At 58.4% G+C, this 20125-nt stretch overlaps 2 protein-coding genes across 6 annotated transcripts; one reads left to right on the top strand and one right to left on the bottom strand.

Annotated features, from left to right (window-relative positions):
* The first annotated feature begins 31 nt into the window (after window positions 1–31).
* LOC127470591 (uncharacterized) lies at window positions 32–7556 on the top strand. 5 transcript variants are annotated; one of them, XM_051786291.1, is made up of 8 exons: window positions 32–450; window positions 1838–2007; window positions 2415–2535; window positions 3311–3483; window positions 4460–4638; window positions 5047–5200; window positions 5484–5611; window positions 5910–7556. In XM_051786291.1, the coding sequence occupies exons 2-8, from the start codon at window positions 1953–1955 to the stop codon at window positions 6687–6689; spliced, it is 1590 nt and encodes a 529-aa protein (XP_051642251.1). In that variant the 5' UTR covers window positions 32–450; window positions 1838–1952; the 3' UTR covers window positions 6690–7556. The 5 variants fall into 5 exon arrangements, with proteins under 5 accessions (XP_051642251.1, XP_051642234.1, XP_051642261.1 ...); XM_051786274.1 differs by having other exon boundaries at window positions 32–498; XM_051786301.1 differs by lacking the exon at window positions 2415–2535 and having other exon boundaries at window positions 32–498.
* A 3499-nt stretch (window positions 7557–11055) lies between these two features.
* LOC127470772 (chloride intracellular channel protein 2-like) lies at window positions 11056–20074 on the bottom strand. Its single transcript, XM_051786628.1, has 6 exons — window positions 19639–20074; window positions 14929–15038; window positions 14417–14542; window positions 13345–13451; window positions 12783–12964; window positions 11056–12647 (listed from the first exon to the last, which is right to left on the bottom strand). The coding sequence occupies exons 1-6, from the start codon at window positions 19687–19689 to the stop codon at window positions 12486–12488; spliced, it is 738 nt and encodes a 245-aa protein (XP_051642588.1). The 5' UTR covers window positions 19690–20074; the 3' UTR covers window positions 11056–12485.
* Between the last annotated feature and the right edge of the window lie 51 nt (window positions 20075–20125).

The following is a 20125-nucleotide window of genomic DNA, read 5'->3' as shown; positions in this document are numbered from 1 at the left end:
TATGTCTGCCCTGCTCTGTGTTGCCCCTGGCCCGACCCCCATGCTCCTTTCTGTCCCCAGGCCACTGATGGTCCCTGCAGGGGGGTGCAGGGTGCTGGGATGAGGTGCAGGCAGCATGCAGCAGGGTGCTGGCACTGGCTGTGTCTTGGCTCTGGCGTGCAGAGGGCACTGCTGAGCACCCATGGCCCGCAGGGATGCTGCCAACAAGGAAGGAAGGAAGGGAAAAAAAACAAACCCTGGCTCAGGAAAAAACGCACAAACCACCAAAGCCAAATCACATGTCATTGGACGTCTCCCAGCGCAGGGGCACAGAGGACTCAGACCTGTCCCCAGTCTGGAGGGAGCCTGGCAACTGAGCAGACCCTGATGACGCTTCCAGTGAACGCTCAGAGCCGGATGTGGGGCTGCTGAGCTGAGGGTGTTGCGTTTTACAGAGCGTGGTGGGCACAGGTGGGTTCCTGATACAGCAGGGACCAGCGAGGAACTGCGTGGGTCAAGGTAGGGGGGAGCACCGGTGCCTCAGGTGCCATGACAACAGGGATGCAGGCAAAGGAGGGGATGTTGTGGAGAGGGGGTTAAATCCCCACAATCTCAGCCAACGGGATATCCACCAAGCCATACTTTTACAGTTGCTACAACACGGGGAGGGTTGCTGAGGTTTTCCCTCTGGCCAAGGCAGAAGGGGAGCAGGTGTGCTGGGGTCATTGTGGGGCTGGCAGGGACTGGCCCGTGGCCACCCTCACTGCTGTGGAGGCACTGTCTCTCTCCCCTGTGCTGCCTCCAGCAGCTGGAGAAGCCCTGTCCCTGCCTCTGCAAGCAGCTGGTCCATCAGTTCCCCAGTTCTGTGCCCCCGGTCTTGGGGACTTCTCCCTCCAGGCAGAAACGGTCCTGCCTTCGCTGGGGTCTGCTGCTAAGCCGGTAGGGCTCTTGCTGGCTTCGGGGTGGGGGCAATCCCTAAACCATCTGCCTATGCTTCGGCTCTAGAGTTTCAGAGGTCTTGCCTCTGAGCCCTCACCCACGGTTTGCAACTCTATGTCCCTGCTTGTTGGCTGCTCCTCCTTGTTTCGAGCTCTGAACGCTGCAAGGGACAGAAAACAGGGACAGCATTTTGTACCTGCCTGCCGAGGTGGCTGTGCTCGTAACATTAGCACAGTGTGAAATGGGAAGAGTGAGAGGCAGCAGCTGCAGTGAGCCAGCCCTGCGGGTGTCCTGTCTGGCCAGGGGATTCTCCCCTCCCTTTGCCTCTGGAGGTGGCCCCAGGCTCCCCACAGGCTCCCCACAGTCCTCACAACTGGTGGCTTCAAAGCCCTTGCACATCTCACCCAGGAGAGGAAGGTTACCTCCATGACCAACAACAATAGGGAAAGATTCCTGGCGGCTGAATCATGGGGCAAGGCCATGGTAAGGAGGGGCTGGCCAGGTGTCAGACAGAGGTGCCCAGTGGGACAAGCCTCTGCTGTGGTTCACAGGACTGAGGTCTCTGCTAACAGCCCCAGGGGGTCCCTCGGGGTGTCCCATTGCACCTGGTGGGGTGCCAGCACACACGGGGCGCTCCCCATACCAGGGAGGCTGTGGGAGGGCTGGGGGTGTCCTGGCAGCGGTGTCACCGGTTGTGCCAGTGTGAGTCATGCCCAGAGCTGGGCTGAGTCACCTCCACAGTGGTGTGAGCGTCGGGGGAGGAGGTTTCACAGACCCACATCCCCGTGACGTCGGCAGCCTCTCCGTAACAGGCACCTCTGTGCCACGCTGGGCATGCAGACTCCACGGGCGAGGCTTGCCTGTGGCTGGTGTCGCTGGCTGAAGCTTTTAGAAAAAAATATCCTTTCTCTAACCACAGGTCCAAGCTGCCCATCATGCCTGCAGGTGGCAGAACAGCTCCAGCACACCCATCCCTCGCCACAGCCCCCGGTGCGGCGGCGTAGCGTGGGGACAGATGGACGGGCCGTGGTGGGATGAGCCCTGCCCTGCACCTGCTGCTGTCTCTGGCCAGCTGCTCCCTCCTCTGGGGTAAGCTGGTGCTGGAGCTACCGCTGCAGGCTGGGGGGACCCTGGGTGCAGGGCAGGGGTGGTACAGGGACACCTCTTAGAGCTACAGAAGGTACCTGTGGAGAGGAGGGGACCGAGTGGTTTTCAAGTTGCGAGAGGAAAGAAAACCCCAGGGTCAGCAGCAGCTGTGTCAGGGTGTCGGCACCTTTGGCAGGGGCATGGAGAGGGTTCTCTTGGTGTGTGAGGCACTGGGGGGATGCAGGTGCTGAGCATCCTGCTGCAGGGGCAGTGTTTGCCCACTGTTGCCGAGCTGAAGCTGGGGACTGTGGGAGGGGGAACCTGTGCAGCATAACCACGCAGTGACTGGCCAAGGAGGGGACCCTGCAGAGCAGAGCAGCGCTGCCTGACACGCCTCTGCCCCCTCCCAGGGATGCTACTGCGGCCACGGCGCGTGAGGCTGGAGGCACAGAACTTCCACGTGTGGCTGCGGTGGGAGCCGGACCCCAGCTCGCCCAGCCATGCCACCTACCAGGTGGAGTGGAGGACGCGGTAGGTGGGGAGGAGGGGGCAAAGGGTCTGGTCCCCCAACACCCTGACAGAGGCTGTTGGGGACCCTTGGTAGCCAGAGGGTTGCTGTCTGGCAGTAAACAACACAGAGGAACAGAGCAGTGGAGTTGACAGGGATCGGCTCGTCCCACCCCTGCACAGGCAAGGTCAGCTCAGGCAAGTGTCCTGTTGGGTTTTGAACACCTTCAGGGATGGAGCCTCCACACCTCTCTGGGCAGCTTGGTGCCTCTCCTGGTCACTCTGCCAGTAAAAAACAAAGGGGTGGCTTTTATGCTGGGGTTTTGGGTTTGAGGGTTTTTTTCATTATGCTGAATGGGATTTCCTGTATTTCAACATGTGGCACCTGCCTCTCGTCCTTTTGCTGGGCATTGCTGAGAGGAAGGCTTCATCTTCTTTACTCCATTGTGTTGATAAGACCCCTCACCCAAAGCCACCTTTCTCTGAGACTCAGCAGTCACTGCTCACTTGGCCTCCCTCGTAGCACAGAGCCTCAGCCCCTCGGTGGGCTCTCCCTGCCCACATGTGTTTCCTCATCGCAGAGAGCACAGGTCAGGGTGTAGTGCCAGGTGCCATCTGTCCCCAAGAGGGACTCGACTTGCTGGTGACACCCCTCCTCACACATCTCAGGACATTGTTGACTGACACCTCGGCTTTCCTACACTTTCTGCCTTGGCAGGATGGCGGTGGCTGGGCAGCCCTCCCTTTGGGCTGGGGAAGTGCCAAAAAGGAACAATCCCTGTGCTTTCTCCCTGGGCAGGACCTCGAGCTGGATAAAGGCAGATGCCTGCAGGGGGAACAGCACTGGCTCCTGGGAGTGTGAGTTGTATTTTGACAGGATCCACGATATCTACTGGGCGCGGGTGAGAGCGGTGGCCGGAGGCGAGCAGTCTGAGTGGGCCAGTTCCAGCGAGCTGCAGCTGTACAGAGACAGTAAGGACAGGGGAGCTCCTCCAGCTGGGCTCTTCCTGGGAGGGGAAAAATGGGGGGAGAGATCCTTGAAGAGAGCTGGTGGGATACAGCGAGAAATCGTATGAGGATACTGGTGGGAAAAGTGCTAAGAGCTCTGACTGGAGGAAAGGGATGGGGCAGAGCTGCTGGAGGAGGACTGGGTGAAGAGCAAGGGGACGGAGGAGGCACACTGAGGTGAGGATGATGGATGGGAGGCCCAAGGCCAACAAGACAATGTGAGAATTTGGGTTTCTGGAGGATGCAGTGAGTTGGGGAAAAGAGGATACACCTCCAGGCTTGGCTCTTGAAAGGTGTTTTTGCTCCAGCAAGATGAAGATGGGGCAGGCAGGGGTAGGCAGGGGCAGCCCCTCTGGTGATGCCTTCACCTTGGCTGCCATGTTCACCAGGTGGAGGAATGTGCCACTTCTCAGTCACAAACTGTCCTGTCCAGAAAGCTAGGAGGTTTCTTGGGGACAGGAAAGACTCAAGACCACTGACACACCTCACAGGGGGTTGTTGCATGAACCAAACGTGCCAGTGGTTAAATGGGGTCAACATTCATTGTTTGGGTTCCCTCATTCATTCCCTCTGCATCCAACTAGTGTGGAAATGGGTGTGCTCACCTAGAATGTGATTGCTGCCCTCAGCAGTGGGTCTCCAGGCCCTGGGGGATGGCTCAGGGGTGAAGGGCTTGGCACTGGGAGCGGTGGTGCCACAGGTCTGTCGGCATGAGGAGGAAGCAGAAGCAGTGTTGGCTGTCATGAAGAGGTGGTGGCTGCCTTTCCTGAAGCTGGTTTCACAACACAAAGTGCCCAGGGCGAGACCCAGGGAGCTTCTGCGCACTGGGAGGAGGATGTCAGATAGAAAATATCATTTCTAGAGAAACAAGATGCCTGCCTTCTTTTGAAGGACTTAGTTTTCTTCTTTTCTTTTTTCTTTTCCCCCCCCCTCCCTACAGCAATTGTGGGGCCCCCCAAGTTGTCCTGGCTGCTCCAGGATCAAATCCTCCACGTAAACATTGCCACGCCACTCACTCCCTACCAGAGAAGAACTGGTTCCTACAAGCCAGTGGACCGAGTGCTGCTGAAACTGTGGTACTGGCTGCACCTGTACGAGGGGGATTTGCTTGTGCAGCAGGTGTGTGGCAGCTGGGCAGGGCTCGGAGCGTGTGGGGCTTGCATGAGATTTCCTGGGGCAGCAAAGCTGCTGTCTTGGGTTGCCTCAGTGTGGGGGTGCCTGTACCCCAGCCCTGCCCACACCTGGCTGCTCCCCCAGTCTGGGGCTCGCACCCCAGCAAGGCAGGAGACCCCTTTCCTCCCTCAGTCTGCATGGGTAAGGAGAACCTGTGACGGGTTCTGTTCAGATGAAAGGTGATGCCATGGTGGTTCCGGAAGGCGCTCTGGGACCTGAACACCTTCTGGGGCGAAGAACCGAGCACTGGAGGTGCCAGGGAACAGGGGCTGTGGAGCAAGTGGGACACTGAGGCTGCGCTGGGCAGTGGAGCCATGCACAGCCACTGTGGTCACCTGTCCCATCGACTTCCAGGTGCCCTGCAAACGGAGCAGCGAGGACGTGCCGTGCACCTTCGGGCCCCTGAAGCCCAGCACACGGTACTGTGTCCGGACGGCAGCCGCTGGCATGGCCAGGGAGAGGAGCCGGGAGGCCGAGCAGTGCCTGGTGACTCCGGCAGGGCCCCCAGGTGGGAGGAGCACTCTCGCCAGCTCAGCCGGCGCGGTTGCATCTCGGGTCCTGCAGTCTCGCGTGTGGGTCCCTCACCCCCAGCCATTGTGATCAGGGTTGTGACCTAGCACTGCCCTGTGGGAACCTATCAGGGCGATGCTGTCTCACCCTCTGCCTTGGGCTTGCCTCCTGGAACATCCCAGCCTGCCACGGGGGCTCCAGGGGAAACACTGGCACAGGGTGGGCTGGGAGGGATGTGCTGGTGTCTTTCCACCTGTCGGTCTGCTGTGACCTCCCAACAGGCTTTCCCTGGGTCCCTGCCGTGCTGAGTGCCTTCTTTGTGCTGCTACTGCTGAGTGCGGCCGGGTTCTGCTTCTTCCAGCTGCACATATTCCTTAAACCCTCGGAGATGCACCTCCCAAAACCACTGGTGAGTGACGATCCTCCTCCAGCCTCTGCCCCATGTGTGCTGCAGCCGAGCTGGGATACCCTCTGTTTGCAGGGGCTCAGCACCTCCTTCCCTCCACCTCTCGCCCCACCAAGCCCATCTTGGTAGCCAGGTGCCTCCTCTGCTGTCCAAACCACTGTACCCCAATGGGAAGGTACAGGTGGAGTGCATCAGCCAGCTGTGGGTCACAGTGCAGGAGGGGTCTCAGCAGCACGACCCCCACGCTGGCAGGGGTTTCGGCTGGCTGCGGCTGAGCCTGTCACTGCTTCTGTCCCTGCAGGCACTCCTGAACAACCAGCTGAGTGTGGCCATCCGGATGCCTCCCCTCGAGCTTGAGGAGGAGCCACTGGCCCTGCTCCTGCAGACTGTGCTCTCCTCCTGTGGGCCACCTGCAGCTGGACAGGCATCGCCCACGGTCCCACTGTTCCCCCGAGGCCTCGCACAGGACGTGACCGGCTACTGTGCCAACGGGTTTGGCCTGGGCTGCCCCATGGAAGGAGCCCCATCCTGCACCCAGAGCCTGCTGGGACATGCCTTGGGCTCCCAGGTCCCATCACAGCTGGAAAAAGATGAGGAGACAAGTGATGGGGATGATGTGCCAGAGCAGCTGGTGCCAGTGGGACTGACCAGAAACAGCTACATAGGTGACAGGGACAGCCGTACACCCGAGACATGGCTCACCCCACACCTCCAGCTGTATTCTAAATGCCAGTGCCCAGCCCTGGGAGCAGGCAGACGCCTTCCTCTGCCCATGCCCGGCAGGAGCTGCAGTCAGGAGGACCTGCGGGAGGGCCTCGGCATGGCCAGGCACTGGGTCCCACTCAGCTCCGTGAAGCTGCCGGCCAGTGAGGAGGAGGAGGGAGGGCAGCTCCTCTGTGCTCTCCGGCCCCTGCCTGGCATGGGGACTGAGCCAGGCAACAGCACCATGCAGCGAGGCCACTCAGAGCAGGCAGCACCGGGCATCCCCAGCCCCTACCAGCCACCACCTTCTCCCGGCAACGTCCCACGGGCAGCTGCCTTCTCTGGCTATGAGCCACGTGCCCCACCTGGGCCACCGTGAGGGGGGGCACCCTGGGGATCTCCAGGAGCCCCCAGCTCCCAGCACAGCCCAAGGTGCCCCCCAGCCACGGTGGCTGCCTGCCCCAACCTGCTGGTGCCAGGCTGGGGACAGGGCAGGGGTAGGTTCCCACGGGCAGGCACAGGAGTGCTCCAGGCTTGGCTGCCATGGATGGGCAGGATCCACATCTCCAGAGCTTCCCTTCCAGGGTTTTGGTGCTATGGAGCCAAAGCATAAGGAGAAGAGACCAAAGTTCAACTCCCAAAACTCTTATCTATTTATCTACTTGTATGTGTGTATATGTGGTACAGTATCTATACTAATGCAAATTTATGTAACACTCATATATAAGCCCTCTTTAATGAAAGAGATTGGGGTTTTTTACTTCTCTGGAAATACTGACTGTGTGCTGGAGTTGTTTTTAAATATCACTCATTTATTACAGAAAGCTGGTTTCTGTGCTCACTGTTTCTGTGTTACAGACCCAGCACGGCCGTGTCTGAACAGCAGCTGGGAAAGGCACTGGGAAAACCGGGGGAAGGTCAGCAAACCCTTTCTGTCCTGATACCTTTCGTTTGAGACTGGTGACTAAAACGTTTCCACCTTTGGAGCTGCATTTTGGGTTGTTGTTTTCCGTGTACACACGGCCATCTAGTGGAACCGGGGAACGGTGACATTGGGGAACGTCCACTAGATAGCGGTGTGTACTTGAAAAAGACGTAAATGCATCATGGTTCTCTCCAGACCACCGAATATGAAGATCCAAAGTTGAAAACGTCCTCAATTCAGTTTTGGAAACGGACGTGCAATTTCGGCGCTGGGCTCCTGCAAGCAAACTACAGCCCTTTCCCCCAGGGAGGAAAGCCCATACCCTCGGTGTCTCAGGTGCAGCTGGTGGGCTGCCCAGGGCGCTCCACAGGCAGGGTTCTGTCCTGAACCCTTTTGTCTGGGAGCAATCTTTGGCTGTATTCAATTTTGGGAGAGGGGAAACCTCCTTGTGCTGTGCCACAGGCTGGCAGCAGTGGAGTTCAGCTCTGCTGACAAATCCAGGCTCCTGGACTGATGAGATTTACTCTGGATCTGGGAACAGGTGAGAAACTGGTGTCCACGTCCACTGTGTTGGAGGTGCCAGGCTCGCACTGGGGCACAGCCAGTGCTCTCATCACAGCTGGCCAGGTCTCTGCAGATCAGAAGAGAACCAGCTCTTTCCTGAATCTGTGGCAGGGCAATGGTGCTGGGATCCCCACAGGTGATTCAGGCAGTTACTCAGTGGCAGCAGAGGCTTGCCCTGGCCCAGGGGTGGCTGAAGCAGCTGGGATGTCCCCACTGATATGAAAGAGTTGTTCATGCAGAGTGGAAAAAGGCAGAAGGCTCGTGACATTTCAAGATGGCATTTAGCATCTGAAGTTTCCAATCTCTTGGATGCAAGAGGGGTTTTTCTGCTTTGCCTCAGAGGTGCAAGCAGCATGTGGGACTCTGCAGAGCCACAGAGAGAAAAGGTGTGACACTTGCTGGGACTGAGGTCCCAGCGTGTCCCAACAGAGACCTCTGTGCAGCAAGGGGTCTGGGTGGAGTGTCTGGATTAGATCCTGTTTTGCTCTACCTGACCAGGCATTTTGTGCTGAGCAGGATGGAGCTGGGTCAGGTGTAAGCCCCCAGCCCCAAGCAGGCCCCCAGCCTCAGGCAGGCCTGGCCAGTCCCTCCATCACCACTGCAGCCTCAGGCAGGTGCATACACCCGGCTCCTGCCTCAGCATCCCACACTGACTCCACAGCATGGAGAGGGGTGAGCCAGCGACCAGGCCTCAGGCACCCAGCCCACCCCACAGCACCATCACCTCTGAGGTCAGATGCCATCCTGGTGCCAGCCTCGGGCCCAAGGCACAGTGCTGTACCCGCAGGTCCTGGTGCGGGGGCTGGTGAAAGCTCTGACTCACCCGATCAACGGGCTGTTCCTGCCTTCTCTCCGTGGTGTTTTCAGCTTCTGCCGGTGCCAGATCAAAGCAACGAAAGAGATGCAGCTGCAAACAGCTCTTTATTAGAAACAGCAGGTTTAGGACTTTGCAAGAGGGTATTTCTTATTACTAATTCTTGGAGAGCGGAGCTGCCAGCCTATGAAAATGATGGAGAGGGGAAAATTGCTGTGTGGGGGCTAATGGGGCTTTCACAGCCTCTGCATGGGAACCATTGTGCCTGACAAACATGGGGGACGTGGTGGCCCCTGAAACAACAGGGGAAAATCAAGCTTTAATGTTTTGCAGGCTGCCAGTACCAAGGAACATTTGCCTTTGAAAGCCACAGGAGGCAAAGCTACAGTGAGCCCACCCTGCTCCGCCTGCTCTCCCTCCTACCTGTCACTGCAGCTGCCCTGCCGCCTCTGGGACAGCCCAGGGCTATCCCAAACACTCGTAGCCACCTCAAGCACTGTCCAGCACATGTTTGTGTATCTGGCAGGGACCCGGGACCTCACTGAGTGAGGCCCTCTCAGCCAGCCTCCCCGTGCAAGTTGCCTTTGTGATGGCTCCATAGCTCCAGATGGGTCCCCAAAGTGGGACAGAGGAGCAGCATTAGAGCTGTCGTGCTGGACCCCATTCTTCAGCCAAAAAAGGCTTTGTGGTTTGACAGGTCCAAGCTGCGATGTCCAGGCCACTGACTCCTGCTGCACCTCCCTCTCAGTGGTCTGAGCTGCTTGGCCTGGCTGGGAAGTTGACTGGGATGTGGGTGGGGACTGTGGGAGCCCCAAAATCTGGAGCCTGATTGTGGAGTGTTCGGAAAATGTGCCTGGAGAGGGCTGCAGGGCTGACAGGCTGCAGAGATGTGAACTCGCTGGCTCAGACCTGTGCAGTTTCTCTCCAGGCAGGAGCTTTCCTGCAGCTCAGCAGGTCAGGACCCAAGTGGGGCAATGGGGATGCTCAGGTCACCCCAGGGCACTGCAGAGCAAAATTGGTCCTGCTTTGTGTGCTGGTCTGGGAGTGCCCTCGCCTGGGGATGCGTGGCATGTGTCTGCACTCAGGAGGTGCCATGGGCACCCCGCTGAAGCTGAGCTGAGGGAGTCAGTTGTCACCCAGCTCTGTCACCAGGTCCCCTTGCTCTGCAGGATGACCTCCCCTGCGTTGGACAGAGGAGCCTGATCACTTGCCAGTGCTCAGGGTCTGTGAGACATGGCCAGTCCTTGTGCTTCCCATCCTCCAGATGCACGTCAGGAGATGTCTGGTCTGTGGACAAGGAGCGGTGGCTCAGCTTAACACCTTCCCAGTCCCTGGCACTGCTTCAGTAGCTCTCTGCCCCTCAGGATCACTAATGCTGCCAGTGACAGCCAGCACCAGCAGAGCTGCCCTCTGAGCTGGGCACATCTCACATTGCACTCTGAGTTTGGGGAGGGTTCTGTGCTTCCTCCCCATGGCAACCCTCTCCTGCCCATGTCCTCACAGCACAAGTCATGAGCCTGCCTCCAGGACGTCATTCTGTGACATGAAACTTGGCACTCAGGGGATGGGAAACAGGCTAGATATGGATTTTTGTTTGGAGAAAAGTCCCAGCTGAGTGTCCACTTGGGATGAGGTTAGCCTGTGGTTTAGGGTGGAGAATTTCTGTGTTTTGGGGTGGAAGGTGCCCATGGTGTGGACCAGGGCATTTCAGCTCCCAGGCTGCTGTCCTAGAACTGACTTCAAAGCTGAAGGAGAGCCTGGGAGAAGAAAGGGACATCTCTTTTCCTTCCTTTACACTTCTTGGCTGTAGCCCAGAACTGCTGCAACCCCTTGCATGAGGATCTTTTCCTTTTTCTCACAGCTTGCTTCTGGAAGTTACCTGCTACCACTGTCCCAGCACCTTCCATTGGGGCTATCCATGCATGACCCCGCCCCTGGTGGTGTGCACAGAGCTCTGGAATGTCTACAGTCCCTGCTGGGGAAAAGGGGAAAGGGTCTGCAGCAGAGGAGGGGTGTCATGGGGGGGGAGAGGACCATAAGGATCCAGGGTACAGGACTGCTTCTCCCATAGCAGTGGACCTTTGGCAAGGCAGAGTGACCACTGTGGCCTGGCAGGGACCTGCTGCTGCCAGCAGCAGATGAATAAATCCCTCTCACTGGAGCAGTGTCCTGTGGTTGCTCCATCCCCACGCTGTGCAGGGTCCTGCACCCTCCCACCATGGCGTGTGTGGTGTGGGCAGACAGCAGTGCCTGTGCCCTAGAAGGGGATGTCTCTCCTGACACATGCATCCCAGTGATCCAGGGCAGCAGAGGCTGGGGCTACAGCTTCATTTCTGCTAAATCTCAGAGGGGTTTCCACTGTAGGGAAGTTCCCTCCACCCCGCAGCACCCTCCATGCCAGCAGCCTTGGCCCCTGGCTGACAGCACACCAGCGAGGCATATTAAAATATAGTTTATTGCTGTTCTTAGTTTAAAAAACCCCAACAAACCAAAACCAAAACCCACTAATAACAAACCCAGTCCCCAAACCCAGGCAGGCTTGCGAGGACACACGTTTAGTGCAAAGAGGAAAGCGGCAGTGAGGGCTGAGGGGGCTCTGCTTGCCCTGTTCCCACAGAGCCCACTGCCCTCACTGTACAGTATCGATTCGTCCTGGGGTTGTTTGGGGAGGGCTGGCCAAATTCACGAGCTCTGGTGGGAGTCCTGGGGGAGCTGGAGGTGTCAGAGGGGGAGCATGGGATGTCGTGGCTGTGCAGAGCAGCTTTGACGCCTCATGTCAGCGACATGGGACAGGAAAGAACAGTGCTGAGCCCAGGGGCATCATACCTGCCCACACCTCTCCAAGGACACAGCACTTTGCCAAGCAGCCACTGCCTGCTCTCCTGGGCTCTCCAGTGTGGCAACCAAACATGTGGCCTATCCTGTGGCTGCTCCCAGTTTCAGGTGCCTGAAGAGTTAGTGGGGACCAGGGGTTGTAGAGTTAGAGCATGGCTGCATCCCCTGCAAGGTCCTGCAAGGCATGGAGAGGCTCCTTAGCTCTCAGGAGCCATGCGGGACCTTGCAGCCAGCAGAACAGGGCCCTGGGTGCTGGTACCCACGGGAGGGATGCCCTGATCCTCAGCCCTCCATCCTCAGCCCTTTGTGGGTCCCCTCACCATGGCAGGCTCTGGCATCACACCAGGCATCACCCCCAGCACCCACCTTCCCCCGTGTCCTCAGAGGAGTCAGCACATCACAGACCTCAGCAGTGAGCACAGTCTGCCACTGCAATGAGCTGCTGGGGCACAGCCTTTTGGTGTCTTCAGAGGGAGCTGGATGCCTTGGAGGAAGAGAGGGCTGCTCAAATGGCAGCCCCAGGTGCTATACAGGGTGGCACCAGGTGAATTCAAACAGCTCCAGCTCAGGGAAGGCACTGGGATCCCAGGACGGGCACAGGGTGGCTGGGACCACATAGGGCTGGCAGAGCAGCCCCGGCTGCACAAGGGGATGGGGAGGCCGGGCTGGCCCAGCCATCTGGGGGTCTCATCTCTTCCATGAAAGCGCCGCTGAGGGGGGCTGGTGCTTAGCTTTTCCCAGGACAAGTAGTCACAGGTCGTGAGACATGTTTTCAGGGATTAGGGATGCAGCTGCATCCAGACGGGACCAGTGTACAGGCGTGGTCAGCACTGACAGCGCCCACGGGCTGTAGCCAGCAGTGCAGGAGGAGGAGGCAGCAGCAGGGGCTGTGAAGCAAGGCACTATTTCTGAAAGGCAGGGGGTAGCAATGCTGTAAACCCCCTCCAGTCCCTCCATCGGCTGGTTTTGGTTGTGTCAGGACGGTGGAGTCGGAGGGCTTGGCCGGGGCAGTGCTGCCAGCCCACCCCTCGCTGGGGTTAGGTCATCTTCCTGGCGACGCTGGCGTAGGTGTGCTCGATCTCCTCGTCTGCAGGACAGGTGTGACTGAACTCATCGCAGGCGTAGGCGTTGTTGAGGTAGCGCCAGACACCCGTCATGTCCTCTGGGATCTCGAAGCCGCGGTACTTCTTGGCTGCAATCTACAGGGGAAAGGAGGAGGAAGAGGAGGCTGAGACTTCCCAGACCTGGGGGAGATTCACTCTCTGGATTTGGCAGCGGGGACTCCCCGTCAACCCCTCTGGGAGGAGGTCCCCCACCTTGGCTGGTGCCATTACCTTGATGATGTGCAATTTGGGCAGGAGGTTGCAATCAGCCAGCGTCAGGTGGTCTCCATCCAGGAATTTCCTCTTGGAGACGGTGATGTCCTCCACACTGTCCTGGTCAATCTCCTCTGGGAGAGGAGTGTTCATATAGACATCCAGGCGATGAAACTCCCGCAGCAGGGCCTTCTCAAAATCTGGGAGGGCAGGAGACAGAGAGCAGTGAGCAGGTGCCCTGGGCTCCCAGCTGAGCCCCAGGCTGTGCTGGGCTGGCTGAGCCTCCCCCAGGCTTTGCAGAGAGGGAAAGAGCCCTCAGACCACACGAGCGAGGCACAGCATTGACCCTGGCCAGTCTCTGCTTCCAGGGGACCTGAGCAGCATCTCCCCATGCTCTGCTGTTATCCCTGTGGAGCACACAACTGACTTCATCCTTCCCACCTCCCCCCTCCGCTTCACAAGGAGGCTTTGGTGGGGCAGGAAGCAGGGACTTTAACCTGATGTCAGGATTTGCCTGCAGACAAAAGCATCTCTCCCTCCCAAGGATTACAGCCCAGCAACCCCCACCCGCAATCCTTACTGATATTTGCTTCCTTGCGTGGGTTCTTGATGTATGCTGAGAACTTGGCAAAGATGTCACTGCCCACGTCGAAGGACTCCTTGTACTTGGGGCTCAGGTGTGGATACCTGGAAAGAGACACTCATGTCAGTGCAGGCAGGGATGGAGCAGGGAGTGCCACTGTGCCCAGGGCTGGTACTGGAGGATGCAGGGGATGTTCAGCTGTCTGTGGGAGAGCTGTGATGCTGTGAATTACTGCAGCTGCCACCCTGTGAGTTGTGTCATCTATCCTGGGTGTTTGCCAGAGGACAATCTCAGGGCAGAAACTCTGTGGCTGAGGGATGCTGGTGGCTGTGGAGCCCCGGAGTAAAGCTGTGCCTGCAGGCAGTTTTGGCCCAGCCCAGAGGATGAACGTTGGCACAGAGGAGTCTCGGGAAGCCAGAAGCTCCCATGACAGCCTCAGGAACTGTCTCCTGCTTGCAGACATGTCCCAGGGCACGCTGGGCAGCTGTGACAAATGCATTTGAACTTCCTCTTGTGCAGCAGCGGGAGGGTGGCTGCAGCCATGCAAGGCACAGGGAAGGCTGGTTTGGGGGGCTGCAGGCAGCGCCCCAATGAGCTCGGGGGGCACCACCCCACAGCAGCCCTGCAGGCCACCTGCACTGCTGCAGTCAAGCGAGGCCATTTGCTTTCGCTCAGCTGAGTACACCGGGGATGAGTGAGCAAAGGGGTCTCGTGTTCCCCCTCTGCCTCAACACCAGCTGCCACAGCCAGCAGCAAAACCACCAGTTCCGGGGTCCCTGCACGGACCTCGCCGCACTCCTACTCTGTCCCCGGTGACGGGATGCGATGACTGGTGCGCTTCCTCTTATTGTTTCCCATTCCTGCCGCCCCCACGCCCTCCCTGGGGGACCCAGCCCCTCAGCATCGCAGCCCCTGCTCTGCAGGGCAGGCTCAGGGGATGTGGGGGCCATTCCCCTGCCCGAGCTGCCCTCGGGCACCTCCTGGCACCCTGCCCCGCTTTCCCAACCTGCCAAGCGCTGCGCAACGCTGTGCCGGGGCCAAAACGGGGGAGGAGGGAGTTTGTAATTACGTGGGCGGGCACAGGGTCTGCTCCAGGAACTCCTCAATCTTGATGAAGTCTGTTTTCAGCTCCTTATTGAACAGCAAGAAGGGTGGGTTGGTGCCCGGCGCTAAATCTTTCAACTCTTCAGGTTTCCTGGAGCGGAGAAAACAAGCAGGCTCAGAGCCCGCAGCCTGCCTGCCCCCGCCAGCCCCAGGGGAGCGGGGGGGGCACGACCAGGAGCGTCCCCAGTTGCGCACTCTGCTGGCTTGGGGAGCTGACAAGTTCCCCCCAGCCCCTCGGTCTGCCCTGTGGTGCCTCTGGCTCGCCCTTGCACCCAGCAGGACAGGGGGGCCGTGCACACGTTGGCAGGTAGCCCAAGTGCCTGAAGCCCGCGGGTGTTGGGCAGTGTGTGCGCAGGGAGTGCCCCTGTGCAGGGGCACACGGGCTGTGGAGTGGGCAGGGGGAAGAAGTGCTGATGGGGGAGCTGAGCAGGGGGTGTCTTTGCCCACTGCTGGCACGGGGCTGCGGGGACGTCTCACCTGGTCATGTCCACTGTGGTGACATTGAACTTGACCCCTTTGAGCCACAGCACCATGAAGAGGCGCTGGCAGAAGGGGCAGTTTCCGATGTTTTCTCCATCCAGACCAGCCTGCAAAGAAATGAGTATTTAACCCTTCCACAGACAGGATGCCAGGAGTTGGAGAGCCACTGGAGGTAGGTACACGGAGGGCTTGGACAGGTACCCAGCACGGGGGCTTGGCTGTAGCCCTGAGGCCACTGGAAAGGACATAGAGCATCCTCAGGATGCCCGGGGTTTGGTCCTTCCCAGAAATGCAAGATAAATCTGGGAGGAAGTGGAGAAGGAGGCAGGGGAAGGAGGCAGAGGGTGATTGCTAATGGATGAGGAGGAAGGGAGGGCCCGCTTGGCTGGGAGGCCAGGCTGAAGAGGGTGGGAGAAGGGAAATGAGCTCATGTTTGCCAGGAAAAGAGCAGTTTGTTTTCATGTGCTGTTCATGTCTGCCTCCAGTCTCATGTGCATTTAATGAACCCATGCATGACTCCCCCGGACTGGCAGTGGCCAAGAACCACCCAGCAGCCTGCCCCAGGCTGGGGCAGCAGGGCTGTGCTCAGGGGAATTTGTGCTGGCATCCCACACAGCGTCAGTAGGAAACAGAGACAACTTTCAGCTGCTAAAGGAACCTCTTTCAGCCCCTCTGCATGGGCACAGCTGCTGCATCTCAGCACTCAGGGGGCTGCTCTGTGACCAGGACAGGGTCAAACAGCAGTAGGAATGCAGGAAGGTGAGGGGTTTGGACACCCTGCCGGAGTCCCACCAGGGCTCCCTCACCAAGGTCTCACCCAGGTGATTCCTGTTCACCAATCCCAAGGGAAGGCAGCAGCAGGCAGAGGGAAGCCCATTTCCTTGCTGTGTAGCAGCTGGACAATCCTTTGCGAAAAGGACTGAAATGCCTTATGAGGAGTTTGGCAAGAGGAATGTGGAAGGTTCCCCCCCTCCCCGTGCAAACAGACTGGCTGAGGTGCTGCTCTGAGACAGAAGTTGTGCTGTGGCGAGAGGTAAAATGGCTCACAGGAAACTCAGCCTCTTTGAGAGAATGAACGAGTTCCTGAGCTGCACGTGAGCCGTGGTGCTCTGGAGAGGGTGGCTGCCCTGCCCCAGCAGGGAGGAGCAGCACAGATCACACCAACCTGTCACGGGGGGTGCTGCTCCCGTGGAGCCGTGGGACATGAGCCCCAGTGGGACAGCTCTGGACTAAGCCTTGATATCTGCTGGCGAGCTGAAGTCCAGAGGATAAGCAGAAGGGTGAATAGATTTAAGAGGATCTGATGGAGTCAAATAGCAGCAAAAACATCCATGGTGGGCAGCTGGAGGTGGCTCTGGAGCTCGCACCTCTCTGGGGCTCCAAAGACAGGATGGCTGAGGAGGCAAGACCTGTGCCTGGCTCTCCTGGGCTGGAGGTAGGTGCTACAAGTCACCTGTCTGTATCCACAGCTACCCAGAAACCTGTGGACTCTGGAGTGCTTGGCTTCTCTAGGGGAGACACACCATCCTCAAATTCAGCCTAAAGGGGACAGTAAACAGATCAAAACCCTGACACTCCAGGTGGTGAGCTGGAGCAGGGCAGTCTGCTTCTCCACCATGACAACACCTTTTAGTCCTTTCAGAGGAAATAAAATTGCTTTTAACAAGCATTTTTTGTGCTCAGCTGTCATGGAATGATGCTCCTGAGGAAAGAAACGGGAAGAGAAAAACGTGTTGGTTCATTTGGGACATGCCCAACAGTGAAGCTGAATCCACACACGAGGCTGGTCGCTGGCTATTAATAACAAGTGCTCCCAGGGGCTTACAGCTCAGGAGCATCCTGTGTCACTAATAGCAAATAGGGCTTCTTTGGAAAGGGGTAAAACTGGGTCTCAGACTTCCTGTGAAGGAGCTGGAGGGAAGAGTCAGAGAACAGCCTCGAGGGCTACCTGTGGGCAAGAGCACAAGGCATCTCTGCTCCCCGTCCCCTCTCCATCACTGCTGCCACCTGTGACCCCAAACTGCTGCCATTCCTTGGAGCATCTCCAGCACTAACAGCTCAGCAGGTGTTTTTGTGTCTGCCTAGCATGAGGACCAACACTTTCCTTCCTTCTCTCCCTGCTGGCTATGCTCCCCTCAACTTCCCTGGCCTGGCACAAGGCTGGGAACGAGAAGGATTAGTTTGTCCTGTTGTACCCCCTGGGAGCTGTTGTGCTGAGCCATGGCAGCACATAGCTCTGGTGGAGTCCCACTGGAGCAGTGGTGGGGTGGGGAGGACGGGGAGAGGAGGAGGTGCCCCTCGATGGGGCTGCTCTGGGCTCAGACTGTGCTCTCCTGCTTCAGGCTTCTCAGTGCTCCTCTAGGAGCTCCAGCCTCTGGGCAGCTTAGGCTGGTTTTCCCCCTCATCTTTTAAAAATGGAGAGGTGGGGGATTTTAGAGTGAAAAGGAAATCAGGATGGCCTCTGCAGGGAGGAAGGATTAAGCCAGGCCCATCCCAGGATGCTCCGAGCCAAAACCTTTATCTGGAGGAAGCGGAGGGGAGTTCCAGCAGTGCCTGGGCACTGCTGGGAGAGCACTGGGCTCTGGAAGGGCCCTGCTGTCACCAGCTGGCCATGGGGAGAGGCCCCAGGAGCCAGGGGCACTCAGGGGAGACTTGCAGCCACATGCCCTCCCTCCCTGGTAAATGCAGAGCAGCATGGCAGGGGAGTCATCAGTCTGCACTTCCTTCCCCAAAGAGCCTCATCCGCTCTCCCTGCTGCAGCAAGGACTGGGGTGGGGGCACAGAGCCTGTAGCCCCCCCAGGCTGACTTTCCTCACTCTTTTGTCCTCAGATGACGGATAAACCCAGCCTGGACTAGTGCAGCATCTCTAGAGGTGTGCAGGCTTTCAGCCACAACTCTATGAGGCCTCACGAGGCTGCTCACGGGGCATTCAAACCCCGAAGTTAGTTGGCAGTTCCTGTGGTTTCCCCTTGGTGAAACAGCCTGAAATGCAGTGGGAGGACGGAACAGCTTTGCCTGCTTGGGGCACTGCTAAATACTGCTAAATAAATGAGACTTGCCACAGCTCCTAGAGGCACCCCGAGAGCCAGGAGGCAGCTGAATGCCTGGTGGGGCTGCGGGACAGAGTGTCCTGCCAGGCAGGGAGACCCCCCAGCTGGAGGGACAACGCTCTTGCCAGAGGCATGGCAGGGTGAGGAATAGCCAACCCCTTGGGGACACCCACCCCAACCCAAGGGCAAAGTTGGATCTGCTCCATGCCCTGCCTGTCCTCACCAAGGTAACCCCAGCGTTCACCAGAGTGAAACAGGTTGCCATGCCGTGCCATGACATGCCATGCAGTGCCATGCAGTGCCAGTGGGCACTTGCAGGAGCTACCCCTGCGATTTACAGCTGTCACCGGGAGCTGTGTCCTTGTGGAAGGTGCCTGTCAGCAGCCAGAACCACTGTGTCTTCAGTAAAAGATGGGTCCTGAGTGCTGGGAGGGAGTGGCACAGCATCAACTTCACTGTGAACAGACAAGCCAGGAGGGTTTTTTCGTGCTAAATGAAGACACAGAGGAAGTCCTGACGACACTGCTGGTTTTCTGTTTCGCTTCCCTCTGAAAACCCCCTTGAACATGCTGCTGCCATTGCAGTCACCTCTTGTATCATCTTCCTTTACAGCCATCCCAGGCTAAGCAGGGAATTCAAGATGCAGATTACTTTCACCAAGAATACGCTTGTCTGGATTCAGCTCAGCCAAGCTCTATGTCCAGCAAGCAGTGCTGTGGCAATTTTGGCAAAGGGATGGGGGAGATCCCTCTTGGGAAGGTTCAGATAATCCTTTCTAACACATTTCCAACTACAGCCTAAGGAAGGTGCCTGAGCCAGGGAAGCCAGTGCCTCCAGCCCAGTGCCACAGTCCTTTTGTGCGCCTCCAGGAAAGGAGGAGCAAAGCCCATGGGGCTGAGTGGCTACAGAGAAACCATCCTTAAAACCTCGATGTGGTGGCACAGGGGGGCATTGCCCCCCCAGTCAATGTCACTTGACGGCGTGTCCCAGGGCCCCACTGGCATTGCTGCGGGCACACGCAGTTACCAGCTGCCAGCTTTGGCTCCTCTCTTTTTGCACCTCACGTGCCCACTGCAGATATTTGGAACTTTGAGTGTTAAAATGTTCCAAGGAAAGCGTTCAGAAAAATTGCTTAACAGGGAAAAACCCAGAAACCATTTCCAGCAAATACCCCTCTGTGATGCTGCCCCGTCCTGCCCACGCCTGGGCTCCCGCGCCGGCTCCCCAAGCCATCCCTGCTCATTTCGCAACCCCACTCGCAGGAGAAGCTGAAGTGGCAGCTCCCAGCCCTCCTGCTTGCTGTTCCCAAGCTGGGGCTTGTCTTATCTGGGTTTCAAGAGGCACGTGTGTGCCCGCTCCTTCATCACACCAGCTGCCAGCAGTGCCACTCCCCTGGGGTGCACGACCACCGTGAGACCAGGGTGTCTCTCAGGCTGCTGGTGTGACACCCCATGGTCCCTGCACCATCACATGCCTGCTCCCTTCCTCTAGGCACCCACTTAGCCAGTCCTCATGGCAAGTAACACCGAATTTGGTAGCCATCTCCAGCCTCATGGAATGTGAAGACACTCATGAATTCCCACCGCCTGCACCCAGCTGGAACCTGGTGAGGGTGAGCCAAAGAGTCACTGTCCCCCCCCCCGCCCTGAGACCCACCTTCACAAACAGCTCAATCTCGGGCTCCTTGGTGGTGTTGTGGCTGTCCATCCTGGCAGTGTGGGGACGGCCTGCTGGCTACACACTGCTGTGGTGAGTTGGTCTGTCCTCTGCAGAGCTCTGACGGATGAGGCTTTCAAAGGGCTGATGGCTTGGGCCCCTCGGCTGCTCTCGCCCCGTGGAGGGCTGGGGCTCGCCCTTTCCTTCCTTCTGAAGAAGGGAGGAGCAACAGGGTGTGCGCCGGGACCCGCCAGCAAGCGGGGGAAGCTGCCGGGGCCTCTCAGACGTGACTCAGCATGGGTCTATCTGGTCATGTTCACGAGTCCCCTTCCAGTCTATCACACCCACCCAGGCGCTGCTCCAGTGCCTCTGAGCAGTGGGCTGGTGTCCCCAGCACTGCTGCCGTCACTTCCCAGCTGGAGCAGGGGTTTACAGAGGAAGCGTCTCGCCTGCCGCTCCTGCTGCTGCTCCAGTCTCATAGTGGCCC

This window comes from Manacus candei, unplaced genomic scaffold, assembly GCF_025592945.1.
Source record: "Manacus candei isolate 608988 ecotype Guabito, Panama unplaced genomic scaffold, ASM2559294v1 h1tg000003l, whole genome shotgun sequence".
Taxonomy (NCBI): Eukaryota; Metazoa; Chordata; class Aves; order Passeriformes; family Pipridae; genus Manacus; species Manacus candei.
Note: the sequence above shows the minus strand (reverse complement) of the source record. Positions and strands in the feature narration are given on the sequence as shown.

What these genes read in the sequence shown, in the direction of transcription:
- LOC127470591 (XM_051786291.1), top strand. Translation starts at nt 1,953, where the DNA reads ATGAGCCCTGCCCTGCACCTGCTGCTGTCTCTGGCCAGCTGCTCCCTC. An exon ending in CAGGTGGAGTGGAGGACGCG is followed by an intron (nt 2,536 to 3,310) that starts GTAGGTGGGGAG and finishes CTCCCTGGGCAG; the next exon opens with GACCTCGAGCTGGATAAAGG. An exon ending in GCTGCAGCTGTACAGAGACA is followed by an intron (nt 3,484 to 4,459) that starts GTAAGGACAGGG and finishes CCCTCCCTACAG; the next exon opens with CAATTGTGGGGCCCCCCAAG.
- LOC127470772 (XM_051786628.1), bottom strand. Translation starts at nt 19,689, where the DNA reads ATGGACAGCCACAACACCACCAAGGAGCCCGAGATTGAGCTGTTTGTG. An exon ending in CAGACCCTGTGCCCGCCCAC is followed by an intron (nt 13,452 to 14,416) that starts GTAATTACAAAC and finishes GTCTCTTTCCAG; the next exon opens with GTATCCACACCTGAGCCCCA. An exon ending in ACGCAAGGAAGCAAATATCA is followed by an intron (nt 12,965 to 13,344) that starts GTAAGGATTGCG and finishes CTGCCCTCCCAG; the next exon opens with ATTTTGAGAAGGCCCTGCTG.